The sequence below is a fragment of the Ostrinia furnacalis genome, unplaced genomic scaffold (genome assembly GCF_004193835.3).
Source record: "Ostrinia furnacalis isolate ACB-3 unplaced genomic scaffold, ASM419383v2 OfSCF5129, whole genome shotgun sequence".
NCBI classification, from domain to species: Eukaryota; Metazoa; Arthropoda; class Insecta; order Lepidoptera; family Crambidae; genus Ostrinia; species Ostrinia furnacalis.
Window position 1 is genome coordinate 759,030 of NW_021135368.1, and position 20,275 is coordinate 779,304.

The 20,275-nt window shown below is 36.6% G+C and overlaps 3 protein-coding genes across 3 annotated transcripts; all 3 read left to right on the forward strand.

Annotated features, from left to right (window-relative positions):
- The first annotated feature begins 4,861 nt into the window (after nt 1-4,861).
- Nucleotides 4,862-5,608, forward strand: LOC114360710 (tetraspanin-7-like). The gene has a single exon (XM_028315494.1). The coding sequence runs from the start codon at nt 4,862-4,864 to the stop codon at nt 5,606-5,608; it is 747 nt and encodes a 248-aa protein (XP_028171295.1).
- Nucleotides 5,609-8,913: 3,305 nt separating this feature from the next.
- LOC114360728 (23 kDa integral membrane protein) lies at nt 8,914-11,655 on the forward strand. The gene has a single exon (XM_028315516.1). The coding sequence runs from the start codon at nt 9,022-9,024 to the stop codon at nt 9,799-9,801; it is 780 nt and encodes a 259-aa protein (XP_028171317.1). The 5' UTR covers nt 8,914-9,021; the 3' UTR covers nt 9,802-11,655.
- Nucleotides 11,656-12,272: 617 nt separating this feature from the next.
- Nucleotides 12,273-14,054, forward strand: LOC114360729 (CD151 antigen). The gene has a single exon (XM_028315517.1). The coding sequence runs from the start codon at nt 12,391-12,393 to the stop codon at nt 13,153-13,155; it is 765 nt and encodes a 254-aa protein (XP_028171318.1). The 5' UTR covers nt 12,273-12,390; the 3' UTR covers nt 13,156-14,054.
- The last annotated feature ends 6,221 nt before the right edge of the window (nt 14,055-20,275 follow it).

Consider the following 20,275-nt stretch of genomic DNA (forward strand, 5'->3'; position numbering starts at 1 on the left):
AACTTACATAGGTAATTATTAGGTAATTGTAGGTAGCAGGGAAGCGCTGGACGCAGGCCGCTACCAATCGATCAACATGGAAAGCATTGGGGGAGGCCTATGTTCAGCAATGGGTGGACGTACTATGGCTGAAATGATGATGATGATGATAGATAGGAAATACCCCAACGAATAGGTACAAACAGATTATGCTCGTACACATTGAAGTTTGTTTGTTCTGTGCGGGAATCGAAACCGTGATCTCTGACATAGTATTCCGGTACTTGAATCACTATTTATTTATTTTTTTATTTATTTAGACTTTTGCACATAAAACTAATGTACAGTGGCGGATTTAATGCCGGGTGGCATTATCTGCCAGTCAACCACAGCGCACACTATTCCAGGTGGTCGAAAAAACTCTTAAACATTTGTACTTTCATGTTATAAAGTTATTTAGTCAATTGACTATATTCCGTAACTGCCTGTGACAGTCTATACAACATGTATCACGGAAGATCAGCCCAAGGTCGCATCCATTGTGGACTCACAATTACTTAAAATTGCCGCCCGCTCATCCAGTTTCAGTGGATATCTTGTATACCGTTAAAACAGAATGGCAGGATTTGGCTTGACTATGAGTTATTTGTTCAAACGAGTTTATGAATGACCTTAAATATTATTTACAGGATTATTTAAATGTACAATAAGGCAGGTATTTGATCGCAAAAATTCCTGTTACATGAGATTTAGTCTAGGTTGGTACATAATCTGCCCTGTAAGTACTTTTTCACTCTTCCCTGGAATAGGCCCGGATTATAATAGTGTTCGGGAAGGACAGCAGTTGCACAATAATAGTAGACAGTATTTTGTGGCAGTAGGCAGCGAATTCCTTGATTTGGGGATTTTGGGGTATTTTTTTTACGATTTCGTGGTTGAATAGTTAGAGCGTCGAATTTTAAGGGAGAAATTCTGGTTTGATTCCAAGATGGAACATAAGATCATGGTACCAAGAACTAGATGGCAGTGGGTCAAGACAAGCAAGTGAATAATTGCGACGAAGCAGCCATATTGTGTTAGGTTTGTCAAATATTTTTAGAAACTTTTGTCAGCGAATTTTCTAACAAATAATATTGAAACTATGGTCTTATTTTGCCATTTTTGTATGGGATACGATAAACCATCAACAAGTATTTTGTTGCCGGTCAAAATACCTAAAGTCAACACTTTGACGTATTTGTTATGTATTTCAGACACGTTAAAGGCTCATACATTTAAAATCAACCACATGATTCGAGTGAACCAACCTAATTTTTATTCGCCTATTCACTATTTACCTTATTAATTAATCGACGCGCTGAAAGTCACGTAAATTTTTGTGTAATATACGAGTATAAAGGATAATGTAACTGTGAATCAAGGGAAAAACTGATACCTATTGTAGTAAAGAGGTAAACAAATGAATGTGTACTACGTAATTTCATTCATAAAAGCTGGTAGGTACCTACGCAATATTAACCGAAGGTTAAGCAGTACCCAACTTTTGACCTGTTTTCAGGCAAGTAGACTATCGGAATTATGTGAAAAACGAAGCGCCCGTTTATGTAGAGGCGATAGCACATCAGACGAATATTTTTGTTGCAGTATAGTCCCTATTGTAAAACTTATAAGTCATTTATTCTTGCAAAAAGACTTTTAAAAAGCACTTTTACACGTCCCAGTGTTAACTCTACCACAGCTTCGAAAAGTTTGAAATTGATTTTCGTCCCCTTTTCAGGTAACTGGGAGATTTCTGTGCCTACTCAATTTAAAATACTTATTTGACATAATATGTGAAAATAGTTTTGTGACTACTACACGAACTAAAATTGCATTGCCTTCCACCTTTATTTGTAAAATCCCCTTGGTGTTGACTAATATTTACTAATCACTTGCTGTCCTCCTCTTATCCATACTGTGCGAAAAGGATAAAGTGTATAACCATATCGATCAATTTTATTTATTAGCCTATGTCAGGGATAAGGTGTCATTAGTGTTGTGGTGACTCTAGATCAATACTAAAGTTAAACGTGTTTTAGTGTTGACAAATTGGATGGAGCGGGCTACGCTCCGAGTTTCCCTGCGTGATCGAATTAGAAATGAGGAGATCCGCAGGAGAACCAAAGTGACCGACATAGCTCGCAAAATTGCTAAAATCAAGTGGCAGTGGGCGGGGCACATAGCTCGTAGAGACGATGGCCGTTGGGGCAGGAAAGTTCTCGAGTGGCGACCACGGGCTGGAAGACGTAGCGTGGGCAGGCCGCCTACTAGGTGGACCGACGATCTGGTGAAGGTCGCGGGAAGAGCCTGGATGCGGGCAGCGCAGGACCGTTCATTGTGGAAAACCTTGGGGGAGGCCTTTGTCCAGCAGTGGACGTCATTTGGCTGAAACGACGAGTGTTGACAAATTATGTGGTAGTGAATGTAGGGAGAGACGGCGGGAGATCATGTAGAGGTCTCTACCATCGACGTGGATGCCTTAACGTAATCACGACCGCTCTACCAAGAGCAAAACGACAAAGAAGAAGCAGTGTAGTTACAGTTGATGATAGAATTTTATTTACAACTAGCTTTCCGCCCGCGGCTTCGCCCGCGTGAAATTTTGTCTGTCACAGAAAAACAATATCGCGCGCGTATTTGCTAACCGTTTAGACCTACCCTGGACTACGACAAACATTTTAAAACCAAAATCAGCTCAATGGGCCCAGCCGTTCTCGAGTTTTAATCAGACTAACGAACATCAATTCATTTTTATTTATATAGATAGATAATCAGAACTTTTTTTAAAACTAACACAAACTTAACTCTAAAAGTTACAGTTTGACATTATTGCTTTAAACTAAAAACTAACTTGTTGACTGTTTTAAAAAAAAGTACTTGCTTGAGAAATAATGCTTATTATGGTGTGACATAAAGTGGAACACCAGTGTTGTGACTCTAGTTTTTATTTACAATATAGAAGCAGATTACGGACATGAAAGGAAACCAAAGGCTTTCAGGATGAAATCAGAAACTAGGAGATACATCAACAAACATGGTTTCCGGCTTAGAGGTTAAGCTAATGGATGTTTTCCCGATGGACGGATGATCTAATAAAGGTTCGGAAAGCCATTGAACGCATGGATTCCATTCGATTGTGTGTCACTAAATGTGAATTCTTTATCCATTCTGTTGCGTAAACAGTTAAAAGCTTTAAAAGTTCAATATTCTGAAAAAGCCATAAAAACAGGGAACAATTAGATTAGACGGTAAAAAGTTTGTCGGTGTCGAAAACGTAGCAATCGAACCCAGGACCCTTGCAGACCTTTTAGATCTATAAATAAACAGTAAGGCTATAGGGACCACAATCACGCAAGAAAAGAACAACAAAATCATCCAGACAACTTGCAGGAGGGGAAAACGACACTTCTTATTACAAAATAGCGGTTAAGCATTTTACATAATAACTTCGGGGATTTCTTATGACTTTATTTGAGGACCAGTCACCGCCTGGGGGATTTTTGAGCAAACTAAATTTAATTTTTAACCACAACTAACCATGTGTTTGTAATTTACCGCAATCAGTAAAATGCTATCAATTATCACTATTTGTTTCAGGAAATGGCTGAAACTAGATTAGGTAACAGTAGTATTTGATCTTTCGTTTCGTTAGATACTCAGCTAATCTTGAATGGTATTTTAGTACATGTATCTATACATAAAAGCGAAAGGTCACTGACTGACTCACTCATCACGAAATCTCAGAAACTGCAAGTGCTAGGAGTCTCAAATTTTGAGTGAGGGTTCTTCTTAGAACGTAGGTGCTCATTAAGACGGGATTTTGCAAAATTCAACCCCTAAGGGGGTAAAACGGATCCACGCGTACGAAGTCGCGGGCGGCCGCTTGTAATGTATATTAGTCTGACGCGAATTTTTATTTGTAAAGACCTAAAATAATCATAATTTGAGAAGTCTAGAATAGAAACTGGGACCTCTAGTTCAATCACTGTGTCACTGTGCTACCTAGTTTAGTTAGTGAGTAGCCACTATTCATTTTAGATGTTAATAGTAAACATGAGATCGACTCGAGGTCGCGGTTTACTTCCGCTTTACAAATCCTATAACGTGTAGCGAGCATAGCAAATGGTTTGGATTTGTAACGTAATATTTTTATCTGCCTCCAATTTTATACTTTGTAATTTATCCTGTAATTTGTAGGACTTTTGAGTCTAGATAAAGATTGTAAAGCTTGAAGAGATTCAGTTAGATTCAACAAATTGCCTGATTCAGGGCACGTTGTAATTGACAATAATTTAGAATGAACAAAGCATAATATGACGGAATGTTAAAACGCTATTATGTAGGATTATTTAAAGAAAATAATATCATATTTTCTAATTACCATCATCATAGTTTATTGCGAAGCAAAAAGGTGTTTTTGCAACTTTATTTTGGCTCCTTTTTGTAATGTTTTAGGAAGTCATATACTTGAATGTTTTAGTTTTAAGAACACATGTTTGTATGTAATTCATTTTCTGATAAATAAATATAATTATTATAATTATAAGATTAAATAAGTCTTATAAATAGTATTAAAGATTGAGTGATGAATTATATTTGAGAATTCTAATATTTAATATCTCGGTCGTCATTAACAATTGTTTACCTAAAAGATTCACATGCGTGTTTCCATTCAAAACAATATTATCATCTCCCTTGTTTCTTAAGCCCGTCATATTACCCCATGTACGTAATGCCATGAGTCCAGACCAACGCGGCATGAGTCATTGTGGTCATCGAACAATATAAGCCTCCGCCGCGCTTCCGATCCAATCATTACCGACTGAACGAGCCAAACGTAAACATGGCCGCGCTACAATTTATTTCCACCGTGCTCAATATCCTCCAAACCATCCTCTCGATCGCTCTTGCCTGCGTATCGATGTGGTTCTTCGTGGAACTGAAGAACATCACCGATTTGAGGAACAAGGACAGATATTTATTGGACTTCACGTTGTACTGGCCTCAAGTGCTCCCATGGGTCTTCCTCGTCATCAGCATCGCAGTCATCTTCGTCAACCTGTGCGGTTTCTACGGGATCTGCAGGAAGAACAAATCGTCCTTGTACGTGTACGTTGTGTTTCTGTCGCTGGTGACCTTGGCAGCGTTCGCCGCCGGTGTGCTCGGGTTTACATGCGCGGACGCAAAAGAGACAGATGACTTCATTTCCGGTGCTGTCAGTGATGCGTACTCAGAGATGAAGGTGCGAAAGGAAGTGATCGACGCGTTCAGCAACATTGAAAGGCGTTTGAGGTGCTGCGGGATCCAAGGATCATCGGATTACACTCAGTCGAGGATTCCGCCATCTTGCTGCGACTACCAGGATGCTGCTTTCTGTGAGAACGCTGCCAGCAGGAGGTTAGGCTGCGCTCAGGTCGCCGTGCCTTACACTCGTATGTTCATGAGATATACCTCAGTTGCATCTCTGGCCATTGCCATTTTAAGTGTGGGCAGCTTGATCGTCGCTATTTTACTGGTCAGATCGAGAAAAAGTAAATCCGATAGATTCAACTCCACACCTGAACAAGAACCATTGAAAGTACCTTTGTAATTAATTGAAAGTTAGAATAGGCTTTTGTAAATAGTGTGTGCTCGAACTGATGTGTGATATTTATATTTTTGCGGTTACGTACGTAATTTGGAATGGAGCATTTACTCGATTTTAGTGTTGCAAGTTAATTGTTTATCAAGTAAATAATAATTTTGCAATTCCGATTTACTGAATGTGTTGTACATAGTCTTAGTTATAATGCAATTGTTACCAAAAAGTATTTTTTACTATAGTAATAATAATAAATTATTGTTTAAAAACTTTGTGTTGTTCACTAAAACGACTTATTTTTTTACTTGAGTAGACCAGTAAATTATTTTGTCCAGTAACTTAGTTTTAAGCAATATACCTCATTTTTAATAAAATATTATTAAAAACAAAAACTTTTTTCATTTATTTCACAGTATCAATTTACATTCAGCTGTCATGTTTAGTAAAATTCTCATAAATAGTAAACCTTATGGTCAAAAGTTGTAACACGCGTTTCTCAGTCGATTCATAAATCAGCCAGTAGTTGTTTTGCTCGTCCCCATGGCCAAACTAATTCTTTGTCTCTAATTGATTGGACGCTTGCAATGAATAAACGACGTTAATTGATATAACGAATACCCAAAAGACTTCTACTTCGTCGGTCAATAAGTTAACTTTATCAATATTGGACAATTGACTTTTGTCAATAGAAACTAAAGAAGAAATATTTCTTCTGGTGTGATAGTTTTGATAAAAGATAGAAAATGTGTTTCTTATCAGTGATTAGAGAGAAGCCTTTGTAGTGTAGTGAGTAGTACTAAAGTCAGAGGTCATGGGTTCGATTCCCAGATGAGAATCACGAATGTAAATTTACTTTGCGAGCATCATGCCTACGAGTATATAGCATGATTAGATTAATCTAATTATATTATAAGAAAAATGATTCAGTACCTACTTCTAAGGACTCTACTCCATCGTTGAAACAACAGAGATGTAACAAGTTTAAGCTAGTAATAAACATCAGGTATTTGTATAGATTTATGCACGTAAAGAATGTTGTAGCTCTCATATTTATTTGTATAGACTGATAAATAGTACTTACAAAATATCGTCAAATATTTTGTCCTTAAAGAGCGTCTACATGTCTTATAATCTTTTTACCCTACCAGCGCTTCGAGACCAACATTCGGCAGTTCGAAAATTATTTAACGGGAACTAATGTATACTATACATAATTATATTTATTTTCTGCAAATAGCTTTTTAAAAGCACTTTGACACATCCCATAACAATTTTAACCAATACACACCAACCATACAAACAAAGAGGCTATAACAATACTTCCAAATATAGTGTTTTCCATTGATTTATAGCAAGTACTTAAGTTGAGATCATAAGCACGTCTCAAAATTAGCACCTATAGATGAATCCCCATGGTACTCACCTCTATGGGTCATTATGGTAGTATGATACATAACGTTAGATCAACTGTGACTCACAGGTATTTGTGCTGCTGATAAACTGATCAAGAATGCTGAGGATATATCGCGTTTTATCCTTTAGGTCATAATTAAGTATAATTTAAGTACGTTGACGATTTTATTTCAACCTGGCGTTTCCTAGTTAGTCATACGTTACAGGTTTTTTTTAAAGCTTTAAAAACGTTTTTGCAGAAAATAATGGTCATGCCCGTTTTCACCATCAAAACCGTATGTAAATAAAATTCCTGTTATGTGTTACCATAGGGGTCACTTAAAAATTAGGGATTGATGGTGAAAATGGGCATAATTGACTTTTATTGCAGTTAATTTTAATTTCAGTCAAAATTTTCTCTCGACTCTTGAGGTTTTATTGGGTGTTGTTAAGTTCAATTCTTAGATATGTCATGATTGTCTGAAAATAATCATGCTTAGGGCACGTCAAGCCGTCTACTTGAGCTATGTCAGACGCCAGGAAGTTAAAAATGTCTGACACTTAAATCTACATAGAAATGGACTAACTACGTACCTATATCGATGATTAATGTGCGTGGGTAATTTTTTTTTAGATTTTCACAGTTAAAAGTAAAAGATTCCCACCAAATGCTATGTTTGATGATTATGTTTTGCACGAACACTAGCTCACTATTATGTTGAACTACGTTATCACACAAGCTACTAAATTGGTCTAGATTAAAACTAGACAAGGCTAATTTTAAACTAGGAACTGCGTGGGTGGTTCCTGAGGTACATAATAACTTTTTTAATGTTATAAATTAGTATTTCAGACAGGGACAGGGAAAAAGAAATTTCATTTTATAATAACTTAACTGTCCGTAAAGCTAAACTCTACCTAGATTAAATATGTAACAGAAACATTTTACTACATAATAATTTATACTTATTTGTTTAATATATTTAAATTTTATCATTTCGACAATGTACATTAAAAGTACTATTTGAAGCGATATTTTGTATTGTATTTCCAATATTTATGTGATCCTGAAGCTTTGAACTATCACAAATGTTACTGTTTGGAACATTGCTATGAATGTTTGAACTTGGTACAACCATGTTTCTATTAAATTTCATTTCGATAAACATTTTACAAAAGGGTAGAGTTTATTAATTTAGTAATTACCTAAGATAACTTCAAAACACATTAAATAATGTCAATACTCAATAGTCAATCGTTTATTGCACTAAAACCCTTAGAATAGTTGTAAAACATTGAAATTAATCATTTATGCACGAGTTGTAACTGGGTGTTTACCTTGTAAAAGTATGCTACAGGTGTTTTGTGAGCTACGAAATAGTTTCAAGAAAATGTAAATACTTATAACTGAATATAAATATTTATTTTCCAGACGTTATTTACATTATTATGTTTGAGAGTTTTGTACATTACAACTGAATTCTAAGTAACTGCAGATCTTCGCTTCTTTTTATACGAATTTGTTCTTAAGAAACGTATTTTAAACACATTACACAAGGAAACTAGTCATTTAACATTATTTTAGTGTAATATTATCGTCATTAGCTACTTTAAAAGCATTAGTCACTTCAATAAGTTTTATTTTTATCTTAAAACCGACTACGACATTAAACTGTGACCTATATTGTCTTACTCGTATAACCAGACTCAATAAGAAGTTATTACTAATATACTAAGCATATCGCAGTATCTAAATTGAGCCACCTGTCCTCTTTTCATTATCACAATTGACACAAAATCCTAGACCGTCGCAGAATAACAATTGAGTCACTTTTAATTCAACAACAACTAATCGGAAACTTCCTAGTTCATCCCAGAAAGACGTAATTCAACCATATCACGTCGTTACTCATCGAAGGAAGTACTCCAGGACTAAGACACTAAGCCTTCGTGACATTGGCGGTCTTATAGCCGCGACCACTCGGGCGCACGCCATTTCATTGTCGGCAGCAGAACGATACACACGCGCCATGTCTAAGTCTTGCGCTTACGTCACCAACTCGGTCCACGGAGTGCTAGGGCTGGCCTTAGCCTGTGCCGCGATATGGCTCTACGTCGAAGTGAAACAAATCACCGATCTTCGGAACAGCAACCATTATTTGCTCGACTACAACCTGTACTGGCCCCAAGTGATCCCGTGGCTGTTCATCCTGGTCGGAATCCTGGTATTTTCGATTTCTTTCTGCGGAGTGTTCGGTGCCAAGAAGTCTAGCAAAGGACTCGTTTATACTCACGTGATTTTTGTCTCGATATCCATATTCGCGGCCATCACTGCAGCTATAGTGGCGTTGGTGTTCGTAGACAACAAAGTGGCGTCAGATTTCATTAAAGATACGATATGGGATGTTTACTTCCAATCGAAAACGGATCAAGAAGTGGCGACTGCGTTCGGGACCATCGAGAAGAGAATGCAGTGCTGCGGAGCTGACGGACCAAGAGACTACGTGAACTGGAAGGACAACTTCCCCCAGTCGTGCTGTGACGTGAACTATCACGGGTTTTTGGAGCCATACGCCATCGACTGTGATATCACGAACAAAAGGGCGAACGAGCGTCACGGCTGCACTGAAGTCGCAACGCAATATTCCAGCATCGCCGTCAAGGTATTATCAGCCATATCAATACTAATCGCAGTGGTGGGAATTGCAAATCTTCTGACATCTATCCAAGTATCCAAAAAATTAGGAAGAAGACCTCGAAAAGTGGAAAACGCGCAAGTAGAATTTGAGAGCAAGAAGGTGCTATTGTAAAGGATGAGTCATCCGAATCTGAGTCATTTTAGTTCGCGTTAAAGTTCCATTTGGAATAGCAGGTTACGTAATGTGGTACCTCAAGGGACAGCTCTGAGGCACGTTTTGTAATGTGTTAGTAACTTAGTTTTTCAATTCTCGTTTGTAGAAAGTGACTAACTAGGTGCAGTTTGTTAAGTTGATTTTCCATTTATGTGTCAACTGACTGATTTCTGTCTTACGCAAGTAGGAACTTCAAAAAGTAGTTTATAATCTGGTTTATTTTATTTTATATGTATTTATTTTGTGTTCTTGTTTTAGCTTGTTCGAAGCAAAACGATTTGGTACAAAGTTTTACCCAATTGTAATTTAATTATAGTTATTAATAAGAAACGGCTAACATCACAATTTATGTAAGTTTTGTGACATATTCCACCTGTCTTTAAGTTATTGTTACTTTAGGAAATATCTCATAAATAGTATTAAATGCTGATTGTGTAAATATATACAAAGTATTGTTAGTCATTTAATTTTCGTGACGGATATTACTTTTCCAATTAATCTTCAATTACTTAGCAATTATAAACTAGTTTATGTTTCAAACTAGTAACTTATTAATAAAGTTTGTCATGCTTAGGAAATTCCAGTGTGAAATGTTACCTGTTCTATCCAAATATTCTATTGTTAAGGATGAGTTTTCTAAATTATGTCAAATGGTTGAAAAATAGCGAATTTATTATACTGTAATAACTATTTAGAATTTAGTTGTAATGTTTAAGTTGAGCAAAAATTGCTACCTTGAAATGTGTCTGAGATTTTTGTTATTGTTTTCCTTATGCGCACACGCAGGTAACACAATGAACTAGTGGAAGATCTCAGAAATTATTCTATGTAATGTAAAGTAAATGAAAAATGATGTACGAAATAATGTTCTAAGATCTAAGGCTGTAATATTATAATTAAAATGTATTCTTGTTGACTGACGAAACAGATAACTATTGTAAAATAATTTATGATTGAATGCTAAGTTTTGATATACAATGAAATAATGAATGTTTTTTGTATTTATTAGGTAATTATTTCACACTCTTTTCCCATTGAACATCATAATTTATAGATGAGGATTTTTGTAGGTAGGTGCATGACCTACAAAGGGTAGTGATTCGTTAAACTTATAGGTATATAGTCAGATGATATATTAAATATCCGATTTCCATCAATACTTCTAAGAACACTGATTCATCTGCAAATTGGTTTTATGTTTCTATTAAAAATTATGAGTCACAGTACATAAATTGCTTTGGCCCGTGGAATTTGTTTAGCAAAGACACACACCTCTACCTTGCCGAGTAATAGGTGCCCCATAATAAACATCACGATTGTGAGTCACTATTGTACTATATTGAGATTATTCGACTGATTTAAGATGGTAGTTAACTATCGAAAGAATTCCACGGCAAAAGTTGTAAACAAGTTTACGAGAAATTTGCTAGTCTTCTAAACGTTTGAGATTTAGTGTGAGGCAACGGATCACACCTTCATTACGTCATCGACATAGAAAAACTAAAGTGTGTCAAAGTAGAACCGGTCGGGACCTAGCTATAGCACTACTCACTCGTGAACGTGGTTTCATAATAAGTCGTTAATAGTATGACTAATATGAAACTAAGTTCACTTTTATGATATGGGCCCTAGAACATAAAACTGCAAATTTAAATAAGCGTTTTAGGAACAAACACAAGTTCTCGTAAAAGAGACCATTTTGTCACCAAATATTTGGAATTGAAATCGAAAGCATATCAAATTCTTCAAATAACTCACACACAAGGCGTTTCCATCATCGTAAGCATTTTAGATGTAACAGAACGTAATTGATCAATAAAATAAGGTGAGTAATGTTTTTATTGAGCGATTGTTTACAAACAAATTTTAAATGTAAACAGCAGCGTTGTTATCAGTATGCAAATAGAAAAGGGTTGCCCCATCATCAATTAGGTATTGGACAGGTAAATATGTAATAAAATATGTAGATTTTAATACAAAACAAGATCACCAAAAACGTTAAAAACATAAAGATGCAAAAATAATGCGTATTATTATTACACACTTTTTTTTCCTAAAGACTTTTCCTTAAGTTATTAAAATATTGTGACTTGTATAATTTTGAGGTTTCCTTGTAAAAGTAATTAGAATCTCATTAAGGTTTATTTATTTGTGGTAAATTCTAGCGATATTGTTTATTTAATGACCGATTGTATCAACGAAAAGATGTGTATAATGTATTACTGCGCTCAAAATTCCTACGCTTGTTTTGATTATGTTATGAAATCAAAATTTTATGAAAATAAATGCATATCCAAAGCAATCTAAATTTTAATTTACCAACAATCCTAGACACAACAGACAAATTTAATTTCCCAATCCGTGACACACTTTCGAGTGATTTAATAAATCGACAAAGTGCATTCCTTTCACTGGCAATGTTTTTCGGATCTTAGATCGACATGTGGCAGCCCTAGAGCTGCGCGTGCGCACGTTAATAAAACCAGTGGCAGACCGCGCGCGCATCTCATTCCGTTGTCAGCTGCGCACGAGAACGGACGCGTCACCATGGCTAAAGAGGATATGATGAAAGCGGCGCTCTACTGCGTAAACGTGGTCTTCGCAGTGTTTGGACTTGCCACCACCGCCACCGGACTGTGGTTCTTCGTCCAGTTGACCGAGTTCGTCAGCCTGAGGAACAGCAACCACTACCTCCTGGACTACCGAGTCTACTGGCCCCAAGTCGCGCCATGGCTCTTCATCCTCCTCGGCATCCTCATCATGTTCGTGGCCTTCTGTGGATGGTGCGGTGCTCAGAAGGAAAGCCGAGGCTTACTCGGCATTTACGGTGCAGTGATTGTGCTAATAGTGCTTCTGCAGGTCATATCGGCGACCCTGATATTCGTTTTCGTCGACAGTGAATACACGGATCGGTTCATCAAAGATACAGTGTACGACGGATACTACAATTCCCAGTCGAACCCGGACTCTTTGAGGGCGTTCGGACGGATTGAGCGGAGGTTGAGGTGCTGTGGAGCTAACGATGCTCGTGACTACAGAAGCTTCAGAAACGACTTGCCGTTGACGTGCTGCGCTGACAGCTACTACCGAGCGACTTGCGACTTTACGGACAAAGAAGCGAACGAACGGTTAGGTTGTGCTAAAGTGGCTTCTGTCTACACGAAGATCATCAGCTCTTCCATCGCTGGAGCGTCTCTGTTGATAGCCATAGTCGAGATAACTGGTGCTATTATCGCGTGGAAACTGTTCCATTCTTTACGAGAAGTGGAGCACTACATCACGGAGAGGAAAGAAGGTGAGACGGAGTGCTAGTTCAGTATTATCGTCACAACGCGACCGCCATATTTCGAATTCGATTCGATTGCCTGAATAATAATTTGCTTTCGTTTGAAAGTTACCGAATCTTTCGAGGCATGCTTTTGGTTCTTGAAAGATGACTCAGACATTCCGTGTTCTTAATTAGGCATTTGATTAGGTTAGTTGAATTGACTGAGGTTTGATCCTTGCCCCGGCCGGGCGGGAGGTCAATGCGGCCCCCCGTCCCTCTGGCCGCGTAATTACAATCTCCAGCGCTCGGGTCCAAACTATCGAGTCCCCACCAAGTAGAAGTGGCATATCTCTCGACGGTAGGTTTCGTAACTCGTTTGGCCAAACGAGAAGCCTTGCGCGTCGAGTTCGTTAGATAAGTATGAGAAAAATGTGACCTCAAAATTGGTACTTAGCGCAGTACTAAATCGTGGATCGAGGTACTTTTTTGAGGTCACGTTAGGTAACTCTGTGTCAATGGTTGTTTTGTAAGCGTTTGTTGTGTTACGCCCGATTGGGCCTTCTATATGTTAATTTTTACGCAATATGTATGCTAAGTGAATTTGACATATGGTTTGCAACATTATGTAAGTGCGTGCCTGATGTACCATTATTCATGTTTACAATTTTGATTTTTAAATTAAGATCTTTTAGTGTTACTGTAAAATTTATTTCCGTCCTTTTAAAGTAAAAGCCATATTTAATAAAGTTAGATTTATAATAATAATATATTTTGAGACAGGATGTTATTAACATGCCAAAGACAAATAGAGGTACAAAATGTTCACGAGATGTTTAATATAAAAAGTATATTTTTTGCATGCAAATTATATATCCATTGTATACGTAGATTATTGTAACCATGAAATCACACTGATGTAATTATTATTTAGAATAAGGTTATTTTTATACGAATAAATTAATATTTTATATGTAAGCCGAAACTAGTCTTAAGTCGTTTCGTTTTGTAATAAAATATGTATAGAAGAAAGTTTTAATTTATTTCTCTTATTGAAATACCCATAATACTGAAATGATTATATTCAGATAATTAAAATGACCTTGACCCAATTAAATTGATTGATCAGGGCAATGAACTATTATAATTAATATTATTTTACAACATTAAATAAAATAAATTCATAAATAAAATGTATTTAATAATGAGGCATTAAGAAAAGAGGAAAATTTTTAATTAGCCAAAAAGTTTTTATTGATGAACCTTGAAGGAAAATCTTTTTATTAGAATTGTCTTTAGTTTTTGTTATTTCTTTTATTTTAGTATTTGATTTCATAATACTTAAGATCAACTTTGATACTAAGGTATATTCCAAAATCGATGTGAGTATTATAAAAAATATTAAATTCTTAATAATCTCTCAGTCAGAATTATTACACCTACAAGTTTAAGATCAGTTTTCTAATTCCCACAAAGCAGGAAAACCAGTTAGAGACGGTAGGTAGTTGTATAAATTAGCAATTATGTCAACAAGTATATAAATAATATTATATAACACTAGATGTGGGACAAACAGACATTCTTACGTAATTACGGCTGTCGGTAGATGATGAGTTTAACCTCGCTGCAGGTTCGATTACTTGTAGAGACTAATTTGACTATTATGCAAATGACTCAAATGCATTGTGATTTAATATTGTAGACAAAGAATAAAGAAAACTAAATAAGTAATGTCAAGTTTGTTTTGCTATACAGGGTGGAATTTTGTAACGCCACCTGGTGGGAAAGTACTTTTAATACCGTAGATAGAAAATTTAATTCAAAGAAAAAATTTCTTTATTTTTGAAAAGAAAGATAACTTTCCCTCCAGGTGGCATTACAAAATTCCACCCTGTATGATATTTTATAAGAGACCTCGCTCGACAATATCAAAATACAGGGTGGATTTTACTGTCTATTTGAAAAATACTTTAGTATTCAAAGTTTCATCAGGAATATCAATGTATGCCGAATGATAAACTTGATTTAAAGTCCTAGTTTAGTTCTTAACGGTGTAATTTGGGGTAAGTTTTCCGAGCAAATATATTATTGTTTTTTGTAACATAGTGAAAATATTAAAGTAAAATTATTATAAAAGATANTACAGATTTTATCGGCAAAAATTATGGAACTTGATAGGTTTTAGACCATGCCACGCACCAAAACGTCCGGAAGTTGTAATAGTATTATATAATAAACGTTAAAAGACTTATTTATTTAATTTTTCAATGCTTAAGTGTCCATTAGAATGAAAGGGTGCTTAATGTATTAAAAAAAATAGAAAATAATTATGATGGGTTAATGTTTTTGGGCGGTTTTTTAGGCGGTTTCTGACAATGTCCTTTTATAAGGGCTTGTAATACTCAAATTACATATGTATTATTTACAAACAATAAATAGGTTATACACATTTGACTAAGTGAGACATCAAAAAGAGACACGAATGTTAGTTACGTAAAGGCTCTATTTCCCGTTGTCTTTTTACCACTAAAATTGTTCTCTGATTCGAACTTAAGTGTCAAATAATTGACTCAGAGCCATGCAAAAATAAAACAATAATGATTGTTACCGTAACAGATTTTCTTTCTTTTGTAGACCGTTCCATTTCCTGTAGCGGTTTTTTAATTTAGTCGTATACTAATCGAAAGCTTTGTTTTATTATATACTGCCTGAGAAGTAATTAATTTGAATAATTTGTGACAATAATACCAATTAATATTACCGCCAACTAATTAATACCAAAAGACATCAACGCGCTAGGCTTTTGTTTCAGTATACGAGCATTAATTTCAGGATTGCGCGCTGAAATTAACGGCGCTTGAAAATCTATACTAATATTATAAATGCGAAAGTAACTCTGTCTGTCTGTCTGTCTGTCTCTCTTTCACGCCTAAACCACAGAACCGATTTAGATGAAATTTGGTATAAAGATAGTTTGAGTCCCGGGAAAGGATGTAGGATAGTTTTTATCCCGGTTTTTGAAACAGGGACGGTAAAGAGGCTTCCGGCGACTGGGACCGCAATTAACTAGGACCGCGGTCCCAGTCGCCGGATCCATAAAAAAAAAAATTTTCTTCCGGCGACTGGGACCACTCATAGATAACTTAAAAGAAAATATTATTCAATCTAAAATTGGTACAGTACTAAAATCCATGAGTGGTCCCAGTCGCCGGAAGNCGACTGGGACCACTCATAGATAACTTAAAAGAAAATATTATTCAATCTAAAATTGGTACAGTACTAAAATCCATGAGTGGTCCCAGTCGCCGGAAGAAAATTATTTAATTTTTACGCATCCGGCGACTGGGACCGCGGTCCCAGTTAATTGCGGTCCCAGTTGACGGAATCCTCCGCGCGCGATAAAGTTTTTCTGTGACAGACAAAATTCCAAGCCATTCCAGAAAGCTAGTACTTTATAATGAAAACCGGCAGACAGTGGTGACTGAGTTTGTTGCGGCGCTTCTTCTCAGGACTTGCCAAATGTTGGTCTCGAAGCGCTGGTAGGGCAAAAAAAGAATGAGACATGTATTGTATAGGCTCCTTAAGAGCATTTGACGTTTTGTAGGAACTAATTTAATTAGTCTTAAGAAATAAAGATAATTTTGATTTTGATTGAAATTAATCTGGATTAGATACAAGTTTGTGATCGGTCTAAATATCTTCTTCCAATAGACCACTAAAATCAAAAATATTTTATTCAATTTGACCACTGATGGCACTAAAGAACGTCAAATAAAGTAAAAAAGGTAGCCCTTAAGCCCTTTGGGCCCTACCAGCGCTTCGAGAGAATACACGTCTCCTTATCTTTTGGGCCATAACAGTGCTTCGAGACAAACATATGGCAAGTGCTGAGAATAAACACCGGAACAAACACGGCCTCTCACAGCCTAAAATCTATAACAGGAAATTCAGTCTTTATTCTGGACCACTTTAAAGAACCCTTTTATTTAGGTACTTATTCTCTTTGAAGTCTTGTCTCGACTTTCACTATTTCGCAAGCTTTAAAACGCGTAAAACCACACATTGTTTCTAATCTTAAGTACGCAATAAGTATGTATATTTGGTGATTTCGTTGTAACCACATAGATACCTTCATTGTTTTTTAAAAAATACAGTGTTTTATATTGCAAACTTTCTGTTTCATAGGTTCCGTACGCCAAAATGAGTACCTATACTATTGTAGTTAGACATTTTGGAACAAAATTTTTCTTTCAAAGTAGGTTATTTTAAAATCCGTTATTAATTTTTTCGAGAGCTACCTATTTTCAGATCCTTAATGTAACTAACTGGTTTTTGTTGCTGTTTTTGTCGATTGAATGAAGCCTAAAAACGATGCAAAAAGCTAACATACAGCTGCGTTAGCCAAAATGCACCGTATTCCCAAGATGTATGGACTATAATTGCCTAAAGTTACTTCTCTCTAAGCTTTGTGTCCTACGCGCAGCCTTAACAGTTACTCTATCAGTTATTTCGAGTCAGTTTCAGTGACGTCATCGGTCACGCATCACGTCACGCTTATTCAATTGGCTTTATATCTCTGTTAAACGGGACATGCCTCATTTGCCGGGCATTGAGTTAACTTAGTATGATTTGGAACGTCTGATACTTATTTTGGAATGCATTTGAATGCGCTTATGTGTTGGTCGAGTGGCGACCACTGGCTGGAAGACGTAGCGTGGGCAGGCCCCCCCTCTAGGTGGACCGACGATGAAGACGAAGAAGAAGACCGATAGTGAGGGCCGCGTGAAGTACCTGGATGGAGGTCTTTGTCCAGCAGTGGACTTTTCTCACCTCTCATTCCCACCTGCAACTGCAACTCCTGTGTAATCAGGACCTACAGTTTGACCCCCAATAAAAACCCAATCATTGAAGGTCAATATAAGCGGAAGCTATTTAGTGACGATAAGGTTTTTATCACAAGTTTATTTTCGTTTATTTTTCCAACTAAATTCTGTCCACTGCAAGACTAAAGCTTCCCCCACGGTCCCACAACACTGCGCTGCCCTCATCCAGGAGCTTTTCACGACCTTCACCAGATCGTCGGTCCACTGAGTGGCTGCTGTAAAACTGTTCTATTGTACTTATGCACATGATTTACGCCCGTATTCACAAACGATGCTTGCATAATTGAAGCAGCAAATACAACACACAGCGTTGAATAGAGTTCTGTGATTGGTTCGTGTGTCACCCTGTGCGTCCACGCGCACTGTGAGACTTCGTTCGTTTTCGTTTGTGAATACGAGCGTTAATGCTATGAATCTGGTCATCACAGTCATTGGTTCCATTCTTAGGGTCTTGGACTAGAAGGCGCAGCATATTTAATTTATTATTTATTTTTTATTAACTCTATTGAATATCTGTATCAAATTCAACTTACGATTAGTTGCCCGCAGGTAGACAAATCGTGTCAGTTAGATGTTAATAAAAGTTTGCAAAATTGTAATTAAAATCTAAGCGGTGATTAATTGATATGGCATTGGAATTAAATTAGTCTCGCAACATCATCGCATACCTAATAGAGTCAATATAAAATAACAATTTAGCAAACAAACATTATGGTCATTGTCAAGTTATGTTGATACAAGATTTATGATTTCAAAGCAAAAAAATATATTTAATATTCGGACAGATTCAATTTATTCTGTAACCTAGTATTGATACCATTTGAAAGAGCTCATGAAGCACTTTCAGGATCAGTAACCAGTTTTTCGATATCTTTTATAAAGGAAATCAACATCATAATAGCATAATAGATATTAGGATGATAGCCTGAGTTTAGTTTTCAGAGTGAAAACCTTTCGCATCCCTTCCGGCGAGAACCATCAGAAAAATCCTCAAATATTACAAAAAGATGCTTTTTTTAAACATCCTGAATGATAAATAAAAACTCTTCGACAGTCATAACTAGAATCATCTTTATTTCACACGCGAAACTAATAATCAAGAAACAACAATTTATAACGACACAGTCATCAAACAATTCTAAATTACTTCACAGCATCTTAGATCAGCATAATCGGATCCATAGATAAAATGCAGCGCCCGCGCATTTTATCGACCTTCGCGCGGCATTCTTCGCGCAGCCTTGGTCACGTGGGGCGCACGTAGTTTGGATAGATTATCGCTGCACTATTCAAGAATAGATAAGCCGCGTATTTCGTAGGATTGCGGAGATCGAAAGCTGTTTGGTTGGTTAATAATATTATAAGTTAGAAGATAGAGCGTTTTAAAGATCGCTAGTGTAACTAGCTGCGCTTCTATGAACCCGGATTGATGATTAAGCGTGTTTTTTTATGCAGCACAAACAGGTATTTAATTGCAACACACCTGATGTTAAGTGAGATGCAGTCGAGATGATACATACATGCCCTGTATACCTAATTGCCTATACACCCTCAACTTGAAGAGGCTCGGATTATATGATGCTCGAGAAAGACAGAAGCGAGCACTGAATTCCAGTTCCTAGCAGTTCGCATTACAAAAGAGTTAGCGAAACGCTTAGAGTAGGCGCACACCGTTGATTTTTAGTTGGCCGATAGTTGTGCCCAATTTTAAATTTTGTGAAGAATCGGCCAAATCGAATCGGCGTAGTGTGCGCACTCCCATACATGCCCATACTGATCAACTGCCCGACTAAACTATCGGCCGACGAAAAATCAACGGTGTGCGCCTACTCTTAGTGCGAGCTGGCGGAAACAGTACAATAGCTACAGCTAGTAAACAATTTCTAAGAATCTTAAGTGGTATCTAAAAGTGTTTAAAATATTAGTCGTTCAACATGATTTCGTTTTAGGTATGATGCTTGGGGAGCATTTTCGCTTTAAAGGAAGTGCAATATTAGGAACGAGAGGTAGAATTTAGTCCTGTTGGGTGGAAAGATATTGGTATCATACAAAGTAATTTCATAACTCGTGTCCATACATTAAAAATCACAACGTCTGCCTGATAGGTACTGCCTCATTAATTAATAATTCGATACTGTGGTAATATCTTAACAATAAAGTTAAGTATTCACTCAAAAACATAAATTAATTTGATAAGATCGTATCAAAGCCCCTCACAGTTATCTTAACAGTATCAAGCTATTGTTCTTACAAATATTTGCAATTATCCTGTCATTAAATTGAA

Excerpts from the sequence above, each read along its gene's own strand:
- LOC114360729 (XM_028315517.1), top strand. The coding sequence starts at position 12,391 with ATGGCTAAAGAGGATATGATGAAAGCGGCGCTCTACTGCGTAAACGTG.
- LOC114360728 (XM_028315516.1), top strand. The coding sequence starts at position 9,022 with ATGTCTAAGTCTTGCGCTTACGTCACCAACTCGGTCCACGGAGTGCTA.
- LOC114360710 (XM_028315494.1), top strand. The coding sequence starts at position 4,862 with ATGGCCGCGCTACAATTTATTTCCACCGTGCTCAATATCCTCCAAACC.